Genomic DNA, 22,211 nt, shown 5'->3' with positions numbered 1-22,211 from the left:
AACTGCATTTGCTGTTGCTTTGATTTATTTTAGGATTTTTCATTTTGGTATGTATAAATTGTTCTTCTTATCTTTTGATTACATTCAATGGGAAGACATACTTGCACAAGAAGACAGAATTTGGTATTTTGTTTGGTTCCTAACAAGATAGTGGAGATATTGCGTATGTGTGTAATACATAAAAGTCCAGATTATTTTCATAAAGCTCACAGGAATTTGCATTGAGTAAAGACTGCAGGACTTAAACTGGAATTAGACTGACAGACTTCTTGGTGAATGTTTGAACTGTCTCATCCTGTAGAATCTATAAAATCACTAACTAAGATTTTGAATGTTACGCTGTGTTGAACAGAAATGACCAAATAATTTGTTTAGATCTGTTGTACGGGTTTCAAATGTCTGCTGTTTCTGGCTTCACAAGTAGTTAGATGTTTTGGTGTATACGTTTTAAGTGGTAGTGCTAGAAAGCTTTTTTTACCTCCTTAAAAATGTACAATAAGCTTCTTTTGGAGGGGATGCAGGGTTAGTTTTGTTTTCTTGTACACTGTAATCTCTTACATGCCATTTGCTATTTCTGCTAGTTCTGGATGCAGTTGACTGAAGCCAGATTAATATTGTTTAACAGTTTGTTTGGGAATTTCCTCGTCACTCCTATAGAGGAGGAAGAGCCCAGCGCTTTCTTGTGTTCCATTACAAAGCTGTCATTCTTGAGTGAAAGCTATCCAAGCTATTCTAGCACATGAGCTGAAACATTTGCTCTGGCTTGAAAATCTTGGCTTAATTTTCACTGGAGGTTTTGTTTCTGTTATAAACTGGTTGCCTTGACCAAGTAATCTTTCCAGAATGTTTGGCAGAATAGATGGAGCTTGGAATTGCCACTTAAAAATGCTAACTTTTTTTCCCAGGCTTCTTTGTTTGTGTTAAAAGTTTATTGGCTTTTCATCCTAGATGAAATTTATAATGCTGATCAGCTAAAATCCCGTTTAACTGTATTGAAAAACTGAATAAATTTAGTTGTAATTTCTCCATAACTGACAGGTTTTCTGGAGAAAAAAAATGCAGCTGTACCTAAAAAAGTAAAATAAATAACCACAAGTGGCACATAATTGGTTTTCAGAGGAAGATTTTAAAAAGCATCTGAAGTGTTGCTGAATTTTTGTTAAACATAGACTGTAAGTAATTGTTTTAGTGTAAGCAGCTGTGTTTACTGTTGTCCTGGAGAAAATATTAAGAGAAGGAAGTGTTTAATAAATTGAAGTGAGGTGAGAGAGAGGAGTATGAATAGTGTATAGAAATATCTTATACTTTTTGGAGGCATCTTGGGAGATTGAGGGGGTTTTTTATACTGTAAAAATTCCCTTGAAGGAGTGACAGAGCACCTGTTTGTTTATAGAATTTTTCAGTTGTCCAAATCTCTAAAAACATTTTTTGAAAGATAATGGAAAAATCCTCTTATTGTGATATTTAGTAGAGTGTGGATGTGGCTAAATGGCAAACTGGAATATTGCTTTTGACGCATTTCATTCTATAATGAAATTTTCTTTGTTTATTTTGTTTGCCTGTAAGTGTCTTTGTGTACATGCCTGCAGTTTCTGGTGTATGAATTTCCTAGCAGGGAAGGTAGTACATTTCCTGCTTTAGACTGTTGTGATGACTGAGGGTCATGCTTATTTATAAAATTGAATATATCCCTCATGTAATATATTTAAAAATTTTAAAGTCTCAGCTGTACTGTTAGTTAACTGAATTCTCTGTATGCTGTAAAACCAGAATACATTGGCTGCTTTTTTCCCCTTATGTGATATGGTACAGTGAGTAGTTCAGACCTTAAGTTCTCTGTACGGTGAAAAAGCTTTCCTTAATTTTGGTGATCTTCAGATTTACCTTAAGATTCAGCATTCATCCTTGTCATACCTCGGTGATAAGTATTGCACTCTGTCTTCCTGGGAGATTTCTAGCTACCTACACTGTTTAAAATTTCTTTGTAAATGGTATCACTGCTGCAGTGTTTCATGCATTTAAATTTTGAAGCCTAGCATATTATTTCCCTTCGAAAAAAAAAAAAAATCTCATTTATGTTAGGGAGTAGTTTCAGCAAAGGAGATTATTCCTTTTACTTCACTACAGGTTTGCATGGGTCTTCCATGAGGAGGACTAGCATTTATGAGTTGCATATTTTAAAAGGCTGTAACTGTGGTGTTCTTAAAACATGTCCATAAATTGCTGTTATTTTCAGGGCTAGCCTAAAGTATAAGCAGTTTGCATGACTACATGGGTGCCACAGACTTCTCTCTTCTTTCTTTCCTTAGGGTTTCCCGATAGCAGCAAGTTACTAAAGTATATATAAGAGAATTAGTTGATGAGATTTTAAATATTAGTTTATGCTCATGACCAGCCTGTCCTGTTTACTGGATCTTATTTGAGCAAGTCTGTATGAATTCAGTAAACTTCTCCCATGTTTTTTAAGGAAATAAAACTGACTGTAGGCTCCCTGGCAGCTGAATGTATTGTATTTTAATGTGGTTTATCATTGTCTTTAGTGCTAAAAAATACAAAGTAATTTGCAGGAGAAGTTAGGAGGAATTCTGGAATGTTCACTTGTATTTTTAAAATGAAAATCAAAGAAGGGAAAACATCCTTCGAAAATCCACCGTGGACCAATTCCAGACTATCATATAGATTTGATGTTAGTCAAACACATGCTTTAGTGCAGAACCACTGAAACAAGCAGCCTGTATACTGTTGCATTTACCACTGTACAAAAATGAGATATTATTCTAGTTTTATTCCTCTTAAAGATTTCACCGTAATAAAAAATTATGTTCTGAATATAGTATTGGCCATCCATGACGTTGCTTTGTCAGTGTCCTTTCTGTAAGGAGAATTTTGTGTAGCAGATCTGTCTGATTCTCTTACTTTCTTTACTGATTCTAGGTTTGTTTTTTGTGGGTTTGTTTGTGTGTTGTTTTTTTCTTCATTAACAGAGTATTTACATTCCTAAAAGAAAATATTTACTTGAATGTATACCTTAGCTGTTCTGGGCTATATTTGGGGGCAGAATTTCAAGTAATACTGCAACTCATTTGTGTGTGAATGGGGTTTTGGGGAGTGAAAGCAAGTTGGATACGTTTGTTCCTACCTGCCAGTGGGTTTGCATTTCATGGTATTCTAGAGTAAACAAATATTAAGAAGCTGCTCTTTATAAGCAAGACAGTATTGCTTAACCAGAGCACTTGAAAAAGACAGAAACTCAAAACAGACAGGTATTCTTGGGAGAGCTGTTTCTGAAAGAGCATAGCTGGCCATCTTGTAAACCAGGCTCACCTCATCTAATGTTCTATAATAATACGTTTCTATATTCAGTTGTTAATGAAGATCTGCTTTTTATTCCAGTGTATTTCCATATCCTAGGTGACTGGATTCTCTAGTTGGTTTTGGACAGTTTGAGTGTTTTCTAAAAATAAACTTCTGTTTGTGGCATGTAGAAGCACTCAACTTCAGTGTTCTATTCTTCACGAACATGTGAAGTTCCCATTGAGTTCACGTTCTGCTCGCACAAAGTGCAAAATAAAGCCTTGCTTCTTCTAGGAGGACAACAAATGTCTACGAAACTGTTTGAAGCACGTGATAGAGGAGTCCTCTATTAAAAAAATAAAATAGAACAAAGATGAACAGGAAAACTTACCTCTTTTTCTGGTATTCCATTGTCTTTCAGTTTGATAGTGATCTTTTTTTCTTATTGCATAATCACATAGGAAGTATTTCAGTTAATGTGTTCATATTTACTGTTTTGATTAATCCTAAATTCATGAATATGGAAAGGTGAGATTAGTTAATGGCTGTTGCTTATAGCAGTTCTGAATGTGTTTGTAAAAACAGCCTTTTGTAGCAGGCTATTAATTCTTAAAAAGATGTTCCTCTCTCTCCCACTGTGTAAGCAAAAGGGGATATTCTAGTCTTTATTGTACCATAATAATAGGATTTAATCTTAAATAAATTTCTTATTTATTTTTCATGTTGGATTGAGTAATGTTTCAAGCTCCATCTTCAGTAGGACTTTCCTGAAGTCTTGCTTCTCAATGACTCTGCTTTTTCAGGTGAAAATACTGACCCAGAATGAGAACAGCAAGCTGCAGGCTGCACTTGTTAGCAACCTGAAGAGTGCAGTCACCGCAGCCTTTCTCATGTTACCAGAAAGTTTCTCTGAAGAAGACCTCTATATGCAGATTGCAGGACTCTCCTATTCTGGTTAGTATATGGCGTCTAAACTCTCTGCGGAGAAAAGCTGTAGTTGGAGCTGTTGTATCACAGTAGGAAGTGTAATGCTTAGTAAGTCACCTGCTCTCTTGCTTTGGGCCTGCACTGTTGGGTGCTCCAATAACAGTATTTTACCGCTGTGTTATGTAGCAGCTTGTAAAGACTAATTGTGCTTATTCATAGAAGATAGGTGTAGGTACATAAACAAAACTTCTTATACCTGCTTGCTTTATGGACAGCTAAGTATGGGTGATTCAATATGGTGAAATAATGTGGGTTTTTTTCTGTTTGTATGGATTGTATTTTGGTTTTAATCGTTCAAAACATTGGAAAAAAATTTTTCTTTCCACTCTTAGTGTAATGTGGATTCATCTGGTAATCTGACCTATGCTTTGTTATCTCTTAGTTTTTGAATGTGTTGTGTTTAAGGTTTGTATTTAGTTAACTTAAAGATCCACATTATGATTCTTCAATGTACATTTAACATTCACTTCCTGGTTGGTATTTGTTGACTGTTTTTGGTAAGAGATTTTCTCCTTTCTTTAGTTACGGAATTGAGAAGGGAAAAAAATTTTAGATATTACTCCAAAAGACTCTTCAATACAATATTTAATTGTTACAATTTAATTCAGCATCACTCTTTAAATGTTGATATCCTTAATGAAATCACTGTGAACAATTCTGATTGGAGTTGTACTTTATACAGCACTTCCTTTGCTCATAAAGTAATGCAAGTTTGGCTTTTAAAAAAAAAAAAAAAGCACAGGTAGGCAGGTAGGGTTTATAAAGTTGCAGCTTGATTCTACTGAGGAGTTTACTGTTCTTTATGTAGTATGTTCATTTTTTTCTGAATCATTATCTGTTTGAAAGTGACAGTAAAGTCAAGAAGGTGGGATGGCTAAGGGTTGCTAACCAGGGATGTTTGCTACAGAGCTGCCTACCTGCCCACCTGAAACCTGTCCAGGAATGTCGTTAGATTCTTGGTGGGTGCTAGTGGCCGAGATACTTCTTTATATATCCTTTGAAACGGTGCAGTTAACCAAAAATGTGGGAGATCAGTTACCGTGCCGTAAGATGTTGAAATTGGCTCCGCTGCGTGAATAAAGCTAAAGCAATAAGACTTCCAGTTGGGAATGTTCAAGAAAAGAGCTGTGAATTACATGTTTGTGGATATTTTAATTTGCTGCCATTTTGTTAAGTCTTGAACTTCTCAGAGAGTATGCTAGTAGACAAAATTGATTTTATTCGTTACTCTAATCAGTCTCCTTGGAGACTGCCGAAAAGAGTTGTTCATGCTTTAATTTGGAAAATGTTTATCCTTGTATTTTTTTATGCATTTTTTTTTTTGAGAGCAGTGAGTCAGTACCATTTATATGGGAAGTGTTTGTTTTGCGGCTTGGCATAAATTGAAATAAACTAATGCTAGCAATTTGCCACCTTGCAACAACATTTATCTCCTGAATGTGGTAAGTGGGAAAATGAATTGATCCAGGTTCTTGTTTGTTGATACGTGCTGCACTGGGCCTCCTGGTTGGTAACTCTGGAAGCTATCAGGGTGGTACCTAATAGAGGTAGATGAATGCTCTATTACAGACTGCCTTTTCACTTATTCTCTTTGAAACTTTCCAGTCACGTATCATAAAATAAAGTGTAAAGATTAGTAACGTAACAGTGGATGTTTTGTCTTCCTGCCAAAAGGAGTTGCTTTTTGAAACTACTAACAAAATACACAGCTCAGAGGAAAAGGTGATACTGTGATCTTACCATGACTGCCATTAGCTGTACTTCAGGTGCTGCCCTTGAAGTGCAGAGACAATGCAAATTGTTTTCTTTCAATATCAGAAAATGGAAGGTTATTTGTTTCTAGATACAAAGTATTGGGGCTGTTCAATCTGTTTAGTAATCTGTTGAAACTAATGTATGGTTGCAAAAAATGTAGCTGTGTTACTGCTGCTTTCCAGGCTGAACTTGACAGCTGGAATTTTTTTGTTGTCCAAGTGACAATGTGGGCACATGAACTGATGACATTACAACGTATCAGAGGCCACATAAAAATTCTGAATCTTATTTTCTGTGCTTGAAGGTATTTGAATAGTATTTTTTGGCTATTAGAAGGTGAACCTTATTGTGGATTATATAGGCATTGGTAGAATTAGAGAATAAAGTTTTAGATGGCAGCTGTGTACTGTGTTGGTTTCTGTTACATTCTTCGAGTTTTTGTTTTTGTCCTAACGATTTAACTGTTTTTCTCTTCTTGACTAGGTGATTTCAGAATGGTAATAGGAGAAGACAGATCGAAAGTGCAGAACATAGTGAAACCTAATGTTCCCCATTTTCAGAAGCTGTACAGTAACATATTACAGGACTGCCCTCAAGTGGTATATAAGCACCATCTGGGAAGGCTAGAGGCAAGTGTTCTTCAAAACATTTTTAAAACAAGCAAGTGGAAGTGCTTTATCACATTGACAGAAGGCAAGAATTATGCCATACACTAAGGCAAGCAGTTGTAGTCACTGTACTTGCTATTTGTTATGTTTCTGTTGTTTAGTTAATTCTGCAGCCAGAACACTTGCTTTAAATATCAGTCTCTGCATATGTAGTAAGTACTGTTCATTTTCTTTGAGTATGGGCACAGAACTAGAGCCCTAGCAAAGGAACAAGAGAAGATAATTTTAAAACGTGTGTTCTAATGACTACCATATGGTAACAACAGTCTAGGAAGTGATGAATAAACATATGGTTTGTGTTAAAAAGATTAGGCCGTAACTTAGAGGTGCAACTTTCTGCAATCAAAAACTGCATTTCACAAAAAAACCCTAGAGTGCTGGTTATGAAGATCAGTTGACTAAACCCAAATGAAATTCTGGCGTTATCTTTAAATACCCATGCTAAAACAATTTTTTCCTAGTATTTTGGAAACACATATCCAAAATGACCACTATCTTGAATTCCATCTTTCTGGGATAAGGTGTAAGTGTAACATTGCAATTAGGGGAGAGATGCCAGTCAGGGGCAAAATAGCAATTCTTTCTCTTGTATTACGCATGTCTGTGTGTGAATATTCAAGTGTGTTATACATTTCAACGTGAAGTTACAAATAGCATGGGTAGTCTTATGGACATGGGTATCTCTTTGTCCTCAAGTCATCTTGGTAATTATCTCACGAATGCCTCTTTTTAGGACATGTCTTTGTTAGAAACTGAAGTACAGATATAAGCAAGCTCGAGTACAGTAAACAATTTTACTGCAAACTTTGGAGTACAGCGTAGGCGAATCTGTATTACACTGCAGCTGTCTGTGTTTTCTTATCAATGTGCTTTTGAACAGTTTAGCGGAAGAAGTATTTAAAAGAATTTTGAAAAGAATCAGTAATGCTTTCTCCAAGAAAATGGATAGTTAGAATAGTGCTCCCTGTTGTGTTACCTTTAAACATAGCATACTACAAATATATTGTTGGATAATAAATCTGTCCATAATTTCATAATAGTCATTGAGGCTGCTGACTCAATGCCATCATTTTACCATAGATTTTGAGGAAAGTGCTTTAATGCTTTATTCCTCACACCTTGGGCTGGTTATTGGCAGTTATTCCCCAGACTGAAGAGAGTAACTGCTATTGGGAGCGCTGTTTAATGCAGGACAGAAACCCCTTCTCCAAGTATACGTCTTCAGAGTTAAAGAGAAAATTCTTTCTTCAAAGATTCCTCAAAAACAATTGAAGGCAGACACTAGTTCTTATAGTTCTGGTTCAGGCGTGGATTCCTCCCACATAACATTGAGAGTCTTCTCATTGTCGGCTCCGTCTGTAGTCAGTGGGTGATTCATCTGGATATCATTTTCTCGCCATTGACTAATGGGAGTGTATAGGGTAACTAGACTCCTGTCTGATGTCTCCATGAACTGTCTAAAAAGTTGTGTGGGATGAATCAAACTTTTCATATTTTCCTCCAGTTTTGGAGAGATCTGCTTCATTATATGCTTTTCACTATTTGTGCTTACATTTTGTATAAATGTGTACAGGCCTGCACGTTGGTATCATTGTATTCAGAAAAGGGTCATGGAATTTCTGATTTGGATTGGAAAATGTGGAATCAATGTTTCCTTCAAATTATACAAACCAGATGTGGTTCAGTTTAAAGCAGAGAAAATGTTTTTCAAGCTAAACTTGAAAAGTGTATGTGTATAGTTTGATTATATTCAGGCAGAAGAAACTCAGCTAAGTGGTCTTTTGGGAGCTTTTTTTTTTTTTCATTGTAGTGTACTTATGTTTCCAAAGGAAATTGGATAGAGCATAAATGATACAGCTTCAATGAAAAGTTGCTTGCAGAGGCAGCAAGATCACGTGTGTACATTAGTCTTCCCTTGGATAAAAATTAACATCTTCGCATTGAGTTATTCTTCAGGTTCAGAACTGAGATACCGCATTTCCCAGTGCTTGGGAAGTTTTCATTAGCATTGTCGATGATTTGTACAAGCAAAATGGATGGTGTTCTTTGTGATATTCACCAGAGGTCAAAGATAGCCAAAAGACTTTTCTTCTTTGAAAAACAGAACTTACTTCATTAACACTGAATGTTTTTACTGTGTTATTTTTTGTAACATTCAGATTGACAAAAGTCCCGAAGGTCAGTTTACACAACTAATGGCTTTACCAAGGACTCTGCAACAAAAGATAACTTCCCTGGTAGACCCTCCTGGGAAGAACAGAGATGTGGAAGAAATTTTACTGCAAGTTGCCCATGACCCTGACTGCGGATTTGTGGTGCATCAAGGTAGGCCTAGATCAGTGTCTCTGTTCTCCTTTAAGACATAATAGATGTACAGATTTGTTGTACATGTTCTTCTAGTTCAGAAGGATGATTTAGAGACAAGGAAGAAGAAAACAAGAGGTTTGGCGTGAGGTACATAGCTAAAAGCCTGGATTTGGATTTGTTTGATAGCAAATGGGTTCTCTGAAATACTAGCAAATAGCATTCCTACTGATATAAAAAGATATGTTTTGGTTTAGATTCTGAAAGAAGCAGTCTTTAGTGCGGCCTGCTTAGACCATCTAGCTCTGGGATTTGTACACCTTCAGGATTTCATTGGCTGCCATAACTTCATCTAAATACTAAGCTATATATCCTGTCAGTCATACATTGCAATGCTAAGTTAATTTTCTAGCTTGCAAACATCACCCTTCCCAGTCATCATGGTTAGTACAGATACGTGAGCTCTGGCAGAGAACTCTGGCTTTGAGGAAAAAGATTGAGGTGTTTCTCATTGTCACAGATAGCTTCTCGGAGGCAAGATAACATTGTATGAGCACGTTAAAGCTTATGTTGCAGACATCAATGTTTTATTATTCTGCAGAAAAATGAAAATGTTTAGTACTCCAAGAGTCCTTTACATCTTGAAAAAAACCTGACACATCTTAGTTCCACGTAGCCAATTTTGCGAGCTCCTTGAGCGCTGCAAAAACTCCCTAGATGCCTGAGAGGCCCTAGGCACTAGCCAGCTGCTGAGGGAGCTCTTATGCTGGTTTCTGTTTGGGGAAATAAAGCTCCTGGGAGTTGCAGTTCTCCATTGACAGTATAGGACGAATTGCACCTGGATATCAAGGTGTCCGGCTTCTTTCATGTCAGTCTGTGGCAGCTTCTATGCTCCTATGGCTGGACTGCAATAGTAATGTGATAATAGCTGAATCTGGGAGCGGGAGTTGCAGTGGTTGTGAGCTGCATATAGTGTCAGAGCTCTGAGTTGCCTACCCTGAGCTAACTATCCTTGTGGTTGTGTTTCGGTAGGATATTGCAGGCATGACCCTGACCGTGGACTGCACGGTGATGCAGCAGTTCAATATCAAAACATTGGATAGATGGAGTCTTCTCAAGCCAAGCAGTTTATATTCGTAGGGGAACAAATCAAAACCCCTCTTTCACTTTTGTGGCTGAAAGATTTTCCCAATTCAAGAACCGGGGTAAAGGACAGGACAAGCCATTTGGTAATCCTATGAGACAAAACTGATTACTCAAGTTGAATTATTTCCTCCCTTCCCCTCTCTGCCCCTGCCCCCCAGATTATTTTCTGGTGGAATATTGTATCCCTGTTCATGGATTCATGGATTTCCTTAAGCTTTGTTCTTCATTATAGAAATACCTTTGAAAGAAGGATTTTAAAATAATACTTGAAATTATATTCTACATTCAGGTTAACACAGGAGAGTAACTTCCAGTTTGAAAGACTAATTCTGCTGCACTTCTACATTTTTAAGTATTTAGTAGTTTTGTTCTGCACATTGCAGTATGCTTTTATGTATATGTGTTAGAACAGATAAAAGTCAGTACTTCTAAAAAAAAGTTTTAATGTTTTGTTTACTATTCCACTAATACCTAAGAACCACTGGACAGGAAGTATTGAATGTGCCACAGTGCCAAGTGGTAAACAAGCCTTGTCTCCAAAAGCCTATAGTTTAAAAAAGCCAGAAAAACACTGCACAACATAGGCATCTCTACTTGATCAGAGAAGTGCAAAATCCCACTTTCATGTTGAAGGAAACAATGAGTATAATTTGTTCTGCTCTAGAAAGTTAATATGCCGGCACTTAAATGAAAAAACTCTGAATCCTTTGTGACTAATCGTCTTAGTAGAGAAATAATGGGAACACTAAATGAATTCATTTGATCAGTTCCTACTGGTTTTTATCTGTGTTAATACTGATTTGGTTTGGGGGTTTTTGTATGTTATATATAAAATAATTTACAATACATTAGAGAATATCTTCAATTAGGATGACAAAGCAGAACAGAAACAAACTTTCTCAGCTTAAGTGCATGTTTTACTTTCAGACTGGCTTGACTGTATAACTGGAAAAATATTTTACTTTTTTGTGTACGTTGGAGGATAAAAAAATCCCCACAAAACTGCTAAGATGGGTAACATCTGTGTTCTTTCTATCTGCAGGCATTTCAGGAATTGTGAGATCTTCCAGTATAGTGCAGAGTGCTAAAACCATACTAACAGCTGGTAAGAATGTGTGTGATTTCTATCAACATAGGCCTTCTGATTTCACGAAGTAAAAATTATAGGGCCCCAAGACTGTCTTATTACAAGAGTTTAAAGAATAAACTTTTTGGGTGTCTAATTGAAAGCCCCTGGCAAATAAAAGTAATATTTAAAGGAGAAGCTTTATATAGCTCTTGAGAAATTGTGAAATGCCAAAAGGAATTGGAGGCTACATAAATAAATCTTATTTATGTAGTCTTAAATAAGACTACATTTAAGACTTAAATAAGTCTTAAATAAACAAACTCCTCCCACCAACCCGAAAGTAACAAAAAAAACGTTTTGACTTCAATTTCTTTTTATATGTGGGCCAGAGTTGGCTGATATGCGCTAGTTCTGCTCTTTTTGTATTAAAAAAAAATGGGGAAAAAACCACTTAATAATTCACTCTGTCTTTCTACATGTGAGTGGTTCCCTAAATGATCAGTACATGGTATTGGTGCGTTATGCAGATCATAAGGTTATTTCATCATAAAATAAAGGAGGGAATGAGTTTTGAGGGAGAGAACTTTGATGGGATCAGATGTTTTTGCCAGGCCTGGAAGACAGGTGTGTATTTGAAAACATCATGTATTCCAAACTGAGCCTGTACTTGGTGAGCATTGGATATTAATGTAACCCTTATACTTCAAAATTAATTACTTAGAAAAAGAGTTGAGTATTACAAAGTCAATGTGAGAGAAGCTGTAGAATGGCAAAAAAAAGAAAAAGGACTTGCTTGTGTAGAAGCATGGGAAAATTAGGGATGCTGTTCAGCTATCAAAATTTTCCTAACTGAATGAAAGTTACTGCCAGTTACGTAGCTGGAGCTTCATCCTGTTTTCTGAGTTCTGGAATAAATGTAATTTAAGGTGACCTGATTTTTACATTTTCAAAAGCTGAAAGCACTGCAGCTTGACTTAAAATAAAGACTTGAGACCTGAGCCTTCATTTACTTAAAACTCTGGTCAGGAGATAGTCTGAATTCCTGCAAAGTGAAAAAATCCTTGCTGCTTGCATGAAGTTGCTCGAGTAATTTTCTGAACTCATTTATACCTATTCATAATTCTTCCAAAAAAGCAATTAAATACAAATGATGCCATTACTGGTTTTAAAAGCAGCTGTATAGCTTCCTACTGAGAAATCCTCATCCAGACTTCTACAGCAGCTGTTCACTTCCCATTTAGTATTAAAGTTGGTGGCTCCGTGTTGTACTTTCTGCCTCCTTTTAAAGAAACACAAACTGCAGTGTTCAGGACCATTAGTGGTCTGCTGAGTAAAATAAGCAGGAACAGTTGTGCTTCTGTTAATGGTCTAGTTCTATTAACTGGAAGGAGTCTGACAAACTATTGCCGAACTTTGTTTAGTAGCTGGAGGACTAAGGACATAACTCCATCTGAGAAAAGCAAATTTTTTTTTATAGGAGTTTCTAATGTAGTTTCTAACGTAAGGTTTCCAACTAAATAGGTGATGCTTTTCTTCTAGGGTTTGTTGCCAAAATTACCTGCTAGTGGTCAAGACTTCTTGTATTGTAACATGCCTCTTTTAGCAATATCAGCTTGTAACCTATCTGTTTCTAAATCCATGGAGAGTAGCTTTTGTAGAGCAAAATATTTGGAGGGGAGAGGTCAAAGGCAGCGTTACAATGTTGAATTCAGTGCTTGTGAAAGTTAGCAGCCTGACTGACCCATGGAGCAAAGCTGTTTGTGTGTAACTGCAAAAGCATGAATAAAAATAGTTAAGCTTTGTCAGTTTATTTATGCTTCCCTTCTGCCTGTTCTGATAGACAGCAAATCACCTCTGGGAATGGTTAGCTTCTTTTGTGTGTCATGCAGTAAATCACTTACAGCCTATGTGTCCTAGTAATAACTAGGACTTTTGGGGGGGTCCTAAAGCATCTTTTAGTAGGACTTGTAATTTTTACTGTTTTCTGTTTTGTGTATCTGAAACTAGGTATCTGTGAAATGCCTTTTCTCCCCTTTGTCTTAACTGCTTTTTGGTTTATATATAGTGGGTTTTTGTTTTCCTTTAAAACAAACTCTAGTTGTCTTCTAACTAGCAGTTACATAGAGTGACATGTATCTAAACCCATGTATTTTCTACCACTGCTTCTAGTGTTGAAAACACGTTTTTTGCGGTTTGATTCAGGTTGACAAAGCAATTGTGATCCTTTGCCTCAAACACAAGCCAAGTTTGAGCAAAGAGGCTTGGGAGAGTTTAGTTTTCTCACTTGTAGCATAATTTCATTTGTTTTGTTTTAACCGTATTTATGCACTTCTGCCAGAATCTGGCCAAAACCATTAGCAACAGAATTCAGGCTTGGTCTTTTGGGGTTATTTACAGATTATGTGCTGAGGGAAACGAATTAGATTTGGAAAAGGACTGTTTCTGGCATTTCCTAACCTCTGAACGTTGTTTAATGAATGCAGAGCTTGCCTGCAGAGCTAACCTTCCTCAGCATTGCTGTGTGGGCCTCCCTGGCTGCAGCTAGATGAGGAGTGTCTGTAATGTGTGATGCCGCAGTTGGTAATGTAGACGTAGCCCTGCTTCCCCACAGCCCCACCAGTTTCGCTTACTGAAGATGGACAGAAGCACAGACATAGTATTTTTGTAATAAAACCCTACATTGTAGTGCACATGAAAGAAGAAATTAAATTTAACTGACCAAGGGCGTGACCTCAGTATTTTTCAGATGTGATGTTCATATGATCTTCAGTGATTTTCCCTGGAGGGGATGGGTTTCCATAGGTTTATGAGTGACTTAGTAGAAGCCTTTTGCCCGTTTTGGTTTTGGGGTTTGTTTTTTTTTTTTTTGTTTTAAATACTTCTCTCCAAACAGTTATGATTGAGTTTATGTGAAATCTTGCTGTAATCTTCTAATGAAGATTTTTCTCCCACAGTTTCTTAACTTAAAAAACTCGTCACTAGGTGGCAGCCATTAATGCTGGTCACCTTGTTTTGCCACTTCCTGGGGCTCTTACCAGCTAATATTCATGTACTGTACACAGGCAAAACATTGCGGCCCCTACATAGAAAGTATTTGCTTGACTCATGCGAGAAATGTGTTTTACAGGAAAGTGTTGACCTTTAAAATTTAATCCCTAAGGATGCTGTATTTCTTTCTTCATTCTTTAACCAAATTTTGTCTAATATTCTGTTCCCCTAAGACCTATTTTCACACTTTCTAGTAGAGACTTTAGGAAGACTGTTATGGCTCTGTCCTTCTGTAGTGCTTATGTTAAGAATAGTAGCTAAAATTAGAGAATTGTGAAAGAGAGTAATGAAATCAGTGGCTCCATTAAATAAGCTGTGGCCCTTTTTTCTTGCCTTTCCTGGTAGCTATATAAGTACTTTTGTCTTACGTCCTCTTGCAAAAGAAATAGTTTTCATTACATGGACATCATTCTTTTTGAAATGTAACGGGGGACACAAAACTATTTCCTTAGCTGATTGCTTTATCTTAACAAGAACAAAAGTGAAATGCCTGCTCTCTGGTCTGTAGTGTGGTAGTCCTACGTACAGCATGTTTCTTAATTAAATGTTAAACCGGGAATAGCTGTTGCTGAGATGGCATGCTGTGTATTAACAGTATTGGCAAGGAGCACAAGCAAAAGAAAGAGTTTCAACCCATGTAAGAGAACTTTTTTCATCTTTCTCTGCCAGTGTGGTTTTAAAGTTGAGCTCAAGCTCTATGTTTTTGTTTGTTGTTAAATGCCCTATTTAGTTTTTGAAAATGTGCCTATGTATTTCTTCGAGTCTGTGGTGAGATTGCCTCTCTGTTTCCCATTAGAGATGGCACCATCATTTGATTTATTTTCCCACATAGCCAGAGTCTGCATGGTCTTTGGGAACTAACTCTGAAGTTCTTATATTTAGCTCCTCTGAAGGAGATGTTGATGCATCTTTAGCCTAGATTTATTCTAGAGGAATGCTGCAAGCCTTGAATATTTCTTACAAATAAAATACTATGAATTAAATCATCAGTTAAAGCAATTGTTCAAGATACTTTTAAGTTTGCACAAATGCTTGTAGCTGCTCTGAATAACATTTTATTTTTTCTTGGAATTGGGATATTAGTATACTATGTCTTCAAGGATTTTTTTTTTAACTGTAAGGAACAGTTTTACATATAAAATATTCTGTAGATTTGTGATTACTGCTGTCGTCTTCAGCTGCCTGAGCAGATACTGTGTACCACTGCAGTTCACTGGAAATATGTCTAAAAAGTTTGTATGTGCCTGTGCACGATACACTAACAATATATAACTGTTTACCTCCACGTTACAGCTCTTCAGCAGTACATGCATTAGTCTTCCTTTTCAAAAAGAAATAAAGTATACTACAGCCAGGCATATCTACAGGGAAGCTTTGGGGGACCTATATTATCGCCAAATTAATATCTTACAATGCTAACACTTCCAAAAAAATGAACATGGGTCATTAACTAAAACCAGATACAACTTACGTTTACCCTGAAATTTTGTGGTCTTGATTCCATGTGCATTAGGTCTTTGTTCTGTATCATATAGTGGAAAAATCTAAAGGGGAGGTGAAACCACCAAGTCATAGATTCAGAGCTGAAGCAGAAAGGCATTTTCATGTGGTCCAACTGCTTCAGATTCTGAGACTGAGACATAATTACAACCATTAACTTTTACTACAGATGTGACTCATCACCCTGAGGGCTGCTTTAAGAAACCAGCTGTATGTATAAACCTGTATTTTGCTTTGTAGCATGATGTGCTGGGGCAGAAATGTAAGCATCGTATTACATAAGGCTCTGGTGGGTGGAGTTCAGGACGTGCTCGTTGCGGGGGGAAAATCCAGAGGAGAAGGATCTCTGTGCGCTGAGGAGCTGCTGCAGGAGGCAGAGCAGGCTGGCAAACTGATAGAACGAGCTGACTTGCAGGCTGCAGCGCCAGCACGGGTAATGACAGTCCTGCAGGGCTGTATTGGCTCTGGTACTGTTGGTTTGCCACACGCTGTACCGTGCTTACTGCATTGGGATGGCAGGACAACATCGGTCCTGGCAGAGCAGTTTCAGTGTTCGAAGGGCTGTATCCTGGAAGTAGAGTACCTAGGAGATTGGACAGTAATTTACAAAGCCGTAGAGTTACGTAGTTTTAACTTTGGAGATTGGAACCACTTCTTTCATTTATGTGCTGTGGCTGAGCTCAGTCTGGCCTTGTTGTGCAACTGGAATTCTTACACCGTGTGCAATTTTAATGCAGATATGTGAGGCGCATCAGAATTTACATGGTTGTTTACTTGTTATTTGAGATGCTGCAATGAAAATCCCATCGTGACTTCATTAGTGTGCTTGCTTTTAGCAAAATCCTATTAAATATAGAAAAGTTTGAGCTTACATATGGGATGCACATGGTTTTGTAAGCTGAAAATATACGTATGGATGATTCCTTAAAAAAGGTAAAGTTGAGTTTATTTAAATTGCAGTTAAAGACACAGGAAGTGCAAAACTGGTTATATACAGCGTATTCGTTATGACAGGCTTTTTACATCACATTCCTTCATAAATACAGCATGCACTTTTCCTTATTACTGCATAGTCCTTTGACTTCTTGTGACTCTAGACTGCTAATGCTGAATGCATCTTTCACTTAGAGTATTTTTATCTTCATTCAATTACTTTCTAAGCTCTTTTCAAAATCAAATATTATCGTACCCTTTCTTTCCGCCCCACAACAGTCCAGTGCAGTAGATGGCTAAACCTAAGTTGCTCATTTGTTCCAGAAGATCTTTCCTTGTGTTCTGGTGTGTCATACTGTGTGACTTTTGGCCAAATTGCTTCTGTGAACTTCTAGTCAGTTTTGTCAGGTAAACAGTGTTCTATTAAATAAACATAAGAAAGATTGTAGTAAGTATAACATACCATACTTTTTAATCTGTATATGCAAGTGCTAAAATTAAAGCTTTTTGTGCAGCATTAAAAACTTGCCTTTTCAGTTTTGAATTTGTAGGGTGTGATTAGACTGTGTTGTAATATGAAAAGTCACTCTCTCTTTTATGTTGTGTTGGGGATTTTTTGTTTTGGGGTGGTTTTTTAATGAAAAAAAGCTGGAAGGAGGAAAAGTAAGTAGCTCCACTGGTTAGGATCTCAGAACCTTGCTGAAGTGCCAAGACTAACAATATTTTGGTTTTAAGTTTCCAAATACTAGATGACTAAACCCAGTAAAAGGCTGTGTCCTTTTTTACTCTAGGTCTGTAAAAGAAGGCTCATCTCTGCTAGAACTTCAGAAGTGTTTAACTAAGGGCACACTGTACAAATTGTGTAGGAAGTCATCTTCAATCCCTTCGTATCTAAAACTTGTAGAAGCTTAGAGGCCATGGCTGCTGCAAACCCCTTCTGTATCTCTAGGAAAATGGAGAAATGCCTTCCTTCATTGTAGGCCTAGTGTAGTGATATGGTATTTACCAACGTTCACTACTTGTGAGCTACTGCAGGATGATGCTGGAGTGTGACAGCTATTCTGGCTTCATATGAGGTTTGTCATAAAACAAGTGACAGGCAGGTTACTCTGAAGCAAAATTGTCCCAGACAATATCCCTGTGGCAGGGTAACGTCCCTGTGGCAGGGTATTCACACCGGTGTCCATGGTATACTTCTGATATTGGCAGTGTTGCCAGATTACAGCTGTTTGTTGTCACATTATTATTTTTGGTTGTTTCAGTTCACCTGGGTATAACCTTATTAATCAGGTTTTCCATACCCATCATCATTTCAGTATTACCTTTTTTTTTACCTAAGGACACAGATGTCATTTCATTACACAAGTCGAGCAGTTTTATTCTCTTGCAGATGTGCTGTTCCCTCAGTTGGGAAATGGTAGCTGCCATTAGTTAGGATGAGGCAATGACGAAATAGTCAAGGAGGTTATAATGTACTTTACAGCTTGTTGAAACCAGAACAGATTTCCACCTCAACAGTCATCAGCACATTTCCTATGAAAAAAAAAAGTTCTCTGTTTTCACTTTTAATTCACAAGCCTTTTGTATAGCAATGCTCTGGGTTGGTTTGTCCTGGAAAGCTGCTGGTGGCGTGCAGTGTTTGATTACATTTCGTCAAGATGGGCATCAGCGGGATGCTTCTCAACTCTTAACTGGCAACCAAGTGTCTGAAGTATAGCATCAAGCAAGGGTAGCTAAAATCTGATTAGCAGAAGAAATTGATGAAGATCAGGAAGGGCTTGAAAAGCGTAATGTGTAGGTTTGGTGAGGGTCTGCAGTAGACACAGATGGCTTAAAAGCCTTATCATTTAGGAACAATGATGTAAATTAGAAGTTTCCCACTGTACTACTTAAGAGTTTTATCATGAATCTCTACGTTTGCTATACCTTGGTCATTTGCTATACAATTGTCAGGCCTTCAGAATGAACCTATTCTATTTTGCATGCTTTGATACTATTCAAAGTATTTTTTTTGTATCATTATTACTGTGTTATGAATGTGACAAGCAGGTTATTTGCATGTCTGCCTGACAGATTGGGTTGTCATTCTTCCAGGGAAATATTTTACTTAATGTAGTAAGAATCTAATATTCGAGTTAGCCTTCCTAAATGTTGGTATTTTCTGTGTTTTGTGTCTCTCTCTCTTTTTTTTTTTTTTTTTTTTTTTTTTTAGGAGCAAAGAAATCTATAACTTACAGTATGAAGAAGTTATATAAAATGACAAAGGGATGGTTAAGGAAGACATCTTGAGTCTTGACATACTGTGTATGGGTAAATAAATGGTACTTTTTCTCTAAATACTTTGCAGATGTTGCTCTGCCTACTTGGGGAGATTAAAGTGCATTTAAGAAGTCTGTTCTAATAATTTAGATGCCCAATTTTACTACTAAAATAGAAACTTTTGTTAGTGGGGGAGGTTCGATGGTAATAGGGCAAAGGAATTGTACTGTGTAAATACTGAAATGAATTTTCCTCTGTTACTATACCTTGGATTTTCAAAAACCCAGAGTAAAAAGGATTGATTGTATATATGAATTAAAAACCAAAGCCACTCATTTTCTATGTATTGCTAGCTTTATTTTCCAAAATATCCCCAGACTCCTTCCAGATATTCACTGTCCCAATCTCTAGTCTTTCAGTGACTTACGGAACTGGAGAGTCCATTGAGTTTTAAGTAGATATGAAACTGTCCTCTTGAAATACATTATTTCTGCACTTACAAGTTCATCCTTAGAATTCTTCTGAGGATGCTTACTGGGTGCTTCTGCAGGGTAGACTTCAAGTAAATTTTTTCTCAGATGTGTGACATTCTGAATCCAAAAACGTGGACCATGACTTTCACTCTGGGAAAGAGTGTTTGAAATGAGATGCTTGTCAGATACCAGATCCTTTCACAAAAATTGTATGTTCTTTTCATGAGACTGAGATGACAACTACCCAGCTTATAGCTGCGCGCTGTCAGAAGTGTCACAGTTGGAAGGAACATCATACTTTCACTGACCTTCAGGACCTACTTGTGCAGATTTATGAAATGTGAGTTGTTTGGCAGAAGATTCTAAGTGCTTTAAAGTTGGGAATTCTATGAACAAAAGTACCTATTGTTTGATTCTTTGATTTTTTTTTTTCCTGAAAATACGGCCCACAAAGATAAAACTTGTCCTCCCTTGCTTAATTAAATCGCTAAACTAAAGAAAATTGGACTTTTACATAACATGTTACATTAATCATGCCATTAAAGAATGGACACTTCTGACGGTATGCATGTGTGACGCAATAAATTGGGAGCATCTGTTGTAATCAGAATATTTTTCACATGGAGTCAGGTGGGTTTGCTAATTTTGGATGTTTTTCTTAGTAGAAATAAATTGAGAGAACACTTCATTTTACTTGTCAGAGTATCAATGGTAAAAATAATTTAAAGGTAAAAAATGGAAATAAAATGTTTCTTTCCTGGTGAGCATGTATTTTTTTTCCTGTGTAATATGTGATCAGTAGGGCCGTCTCTCAAGCTACATTTGGTTTAGTGATGTTACTTTAAAAAAAATTATTGGAATGAAATTGGCTGCTCATTGTTTCCGGGAAGCAGTTCAGAGCACATATTTGAAGAAGACAGAAAATATATTATTGTATGTAACATGACTCATTCAGGCTTACTTTAATCACAGGGGAACTCTTAAATATTGATTTTTAAAAAAAAAAATAAATTTGAGTTTAAAGTGGCAAAATTTGAATCCAGAGTCAGGAAATAAGTGTCCTTTTTTTTTCTTTTTTTTTTTTATTTTCTTAGAAAATATTACTACTGTGAAATAGTAACTTTCTAAGCTCATAGGCAGATTCCTAATACCTTGCATTATCTGTTGATAATAGATCTAGAATTCCTAAGACAAATCCCCTCAAATGTCCATTTTCTGATATTAGGAGACTGACTACCCATTTGATGATGGCACGTTCTGCAAAAGAAGTGACTTAAGCTAGAGAATGTTTGTATGTATGGTACTAGCATTCTCTGTCCCTATTAGTAAGAGGCCAAAATCCCCAATTTGAAAAGTTTGTATTACAAGAAACAGAGCTAGGGAATTTAAACCGCTGCTTAAATTAAATTAGCCTTGGGTTTTGGATGGATTATTTGTCTGCATGAGGACGTTCCTTTCTGGATAACCTAGAAGTCTTTTGTACAGAATATACCCTATCCACCTTAAAATTAACTTCATATGTAGTGAAGACTTGAAATAGCCATACAATTTTTTAAGTTTCAGCATAAGTGGTAGTAAAAAGAAATCTGAAATCAGATGTTGACTTACTTAGGTATGCTCGGTGGAAAATTCTTAAGAACAGAGAATACTGGTCCCAGTGGTAGAAGCAGAACCTGACAGATACAAGGCTTTTGGACAAGTGAACAGCACAAGAAAAGATTCAGGATGGAGTCATGACCTTTTGAATGAAATAGTTACCAGGTAAGAAGTGCAGCGCTGGCAGAACAGCCTGGTTTAGTCATCTAATGAGGTAACAGCTTTTATTTTCTGTCCCAAATGAAGTACACTGTAGGGGAAACTGCATATGGGCAGGAGCACAGACAAAAGACTAATTTTTATTTATTTTTTTTTTACACCAGCGATTTGGTGTTAGCAAATTTTTAGCAGGGTCCACTGTATTATTTGGGGGGGGCGGGGTGGGGGGTGGAGAGTTGTCATCTGTGAAAGTCTTAGGATACAAAACAAAATTGGAAACTGAAATTGACAGCAAAACAACTCGTGTAGGAAACAGGACAATTCCAAAAATAACCCTCTGCATGCATAGTTCACACAATGATTCCTTTATTTATTCATTTATTTATTTGTAATGTAACTGAATTTTATATATTCTGGGCTTTCTTTTGTAGTTGTCTTTATTTTCTTTTAAGGCTGTGTGGGAACGGGCCTAAGTGAGGCTTGACTCTTTGTAAAGGAGAGGGTGCTCACTACTGTGGTGAGGATTCGTCCTCGACAAATTCAGCGAGATGACTCTTAGTGAAATTGGTTTTTCTCTGTGTGTGTGAATTCTGTTCCTGTAGTCAACTTTTGGAAAATGAATACTTTAAGCAGAAAAAGATACTTGTTTTTATGTCTTTAAAAAATGCCAATTGCTGCAAACTGGATTATTAGAAAGCTATTCCACATACTGAATACATTACCAAGTAATTAAAGCTAACAACTAAAATGTTATTACAAATTTTGTCTCATTTATCTCCTCTTTATGTCTGTAAATGAAAATGTAACTATTGCATTTTTGTAATTCCCATAATTCCCTCAAGGATGCAGGCTTTGCTAGGTGCTGTATAGAAATATACAAGCTGAAAGGAGGGGAAAAAAAGAAAGGGGACATCCATGGTGTACAGATAGAGCCAAAAACTTATCCACAGAATAAGCGATATGATCAAATGAGGGGGAAAAAAAAAAATAGGCAGTGGTAAAACTAGACATTCTTACCTT

The 22,211-nt window shown here is 36.8% G+C and overlaps 2 protein-coding genes across 4 annotated transcripts in view; both read left to right on the top strand.

Annotated features, from left to right (window-relative positions):
* The window catches only part of TAMM41 (TAM41 mitochondrial translocator assembly and maintenance homolog), a 32,730-nt gene that overhangs the window by 4,104 nt on the left and 6,415 nt on the right, over positions 1-22,211 (top strand). Inside the window, exons 4-9 of one of the 3 annotated variants that reach the window (XM_074602549.1) lie at positions 4,098-4,248; positions 6,520-6,665; positions 8,864-9,029; positions 11,197-11,259; positions 18,917-19,014; positions 19,664-20,480. In XM_074602549.1, the coding sequence (XP_074458650.1) occupies positions 4,098-4,248; positions 6,520-6,665; positions 8,864-9,029; positions 11,197-11,259; positions 18,917-18,993 (603 nt within the window). In that variant the 3' untranslated portion in view covers positions 18,994-19,014; positions 19,664-20,480. Of the gene's footprint in view, positions 1-4,097; positions 4,249-6,519; positions 6,666-8,863; positions 9,030-11,196; positions 11,260-18,916; positions 19,015-19,541; positions 20,481-22,211 lie in introns of those variants that run through there. The other 2 variants (XM_074602548.1, XM_074602551.1) reach the window with 2 other exon arrangements.
* The window catches only part of VGLL4 (vestigial like family member 4), a 108,092-nt gene continuing 106,956 nt past the window's right edge, over positions 21,076-22,211 (top strand). The window contains exon 1 of the mRNA XM_074602553.1: positions 21,076-21,197. The gene's annotated coding sequence lies outside the window, so the exon portion shown is untranslated. The remainder of the gene's footprint in view (positions 21,198-22,211) is intronic.

The sequence above is a fragment of the Larus michahellis genome, chromosome 10, assembly GCF_964199755.1.
Source record: "Larus michahellis chromosome 10, bLarMic1.1, whole genome shotgun sequence".
In the NCBI taxonomy this organism is placed as follows: domain Eukaryota; kingdom Metazoa; phylum Chordata; class Aves; order Charadriiformes; family Laridae; genus Larus; species Larus michahellis.
The sequence above is the reverse complement of the archived record's forward strand: the minus strand, read 5'-3'. Positions and strand labels throughout refer to the sequence as shown.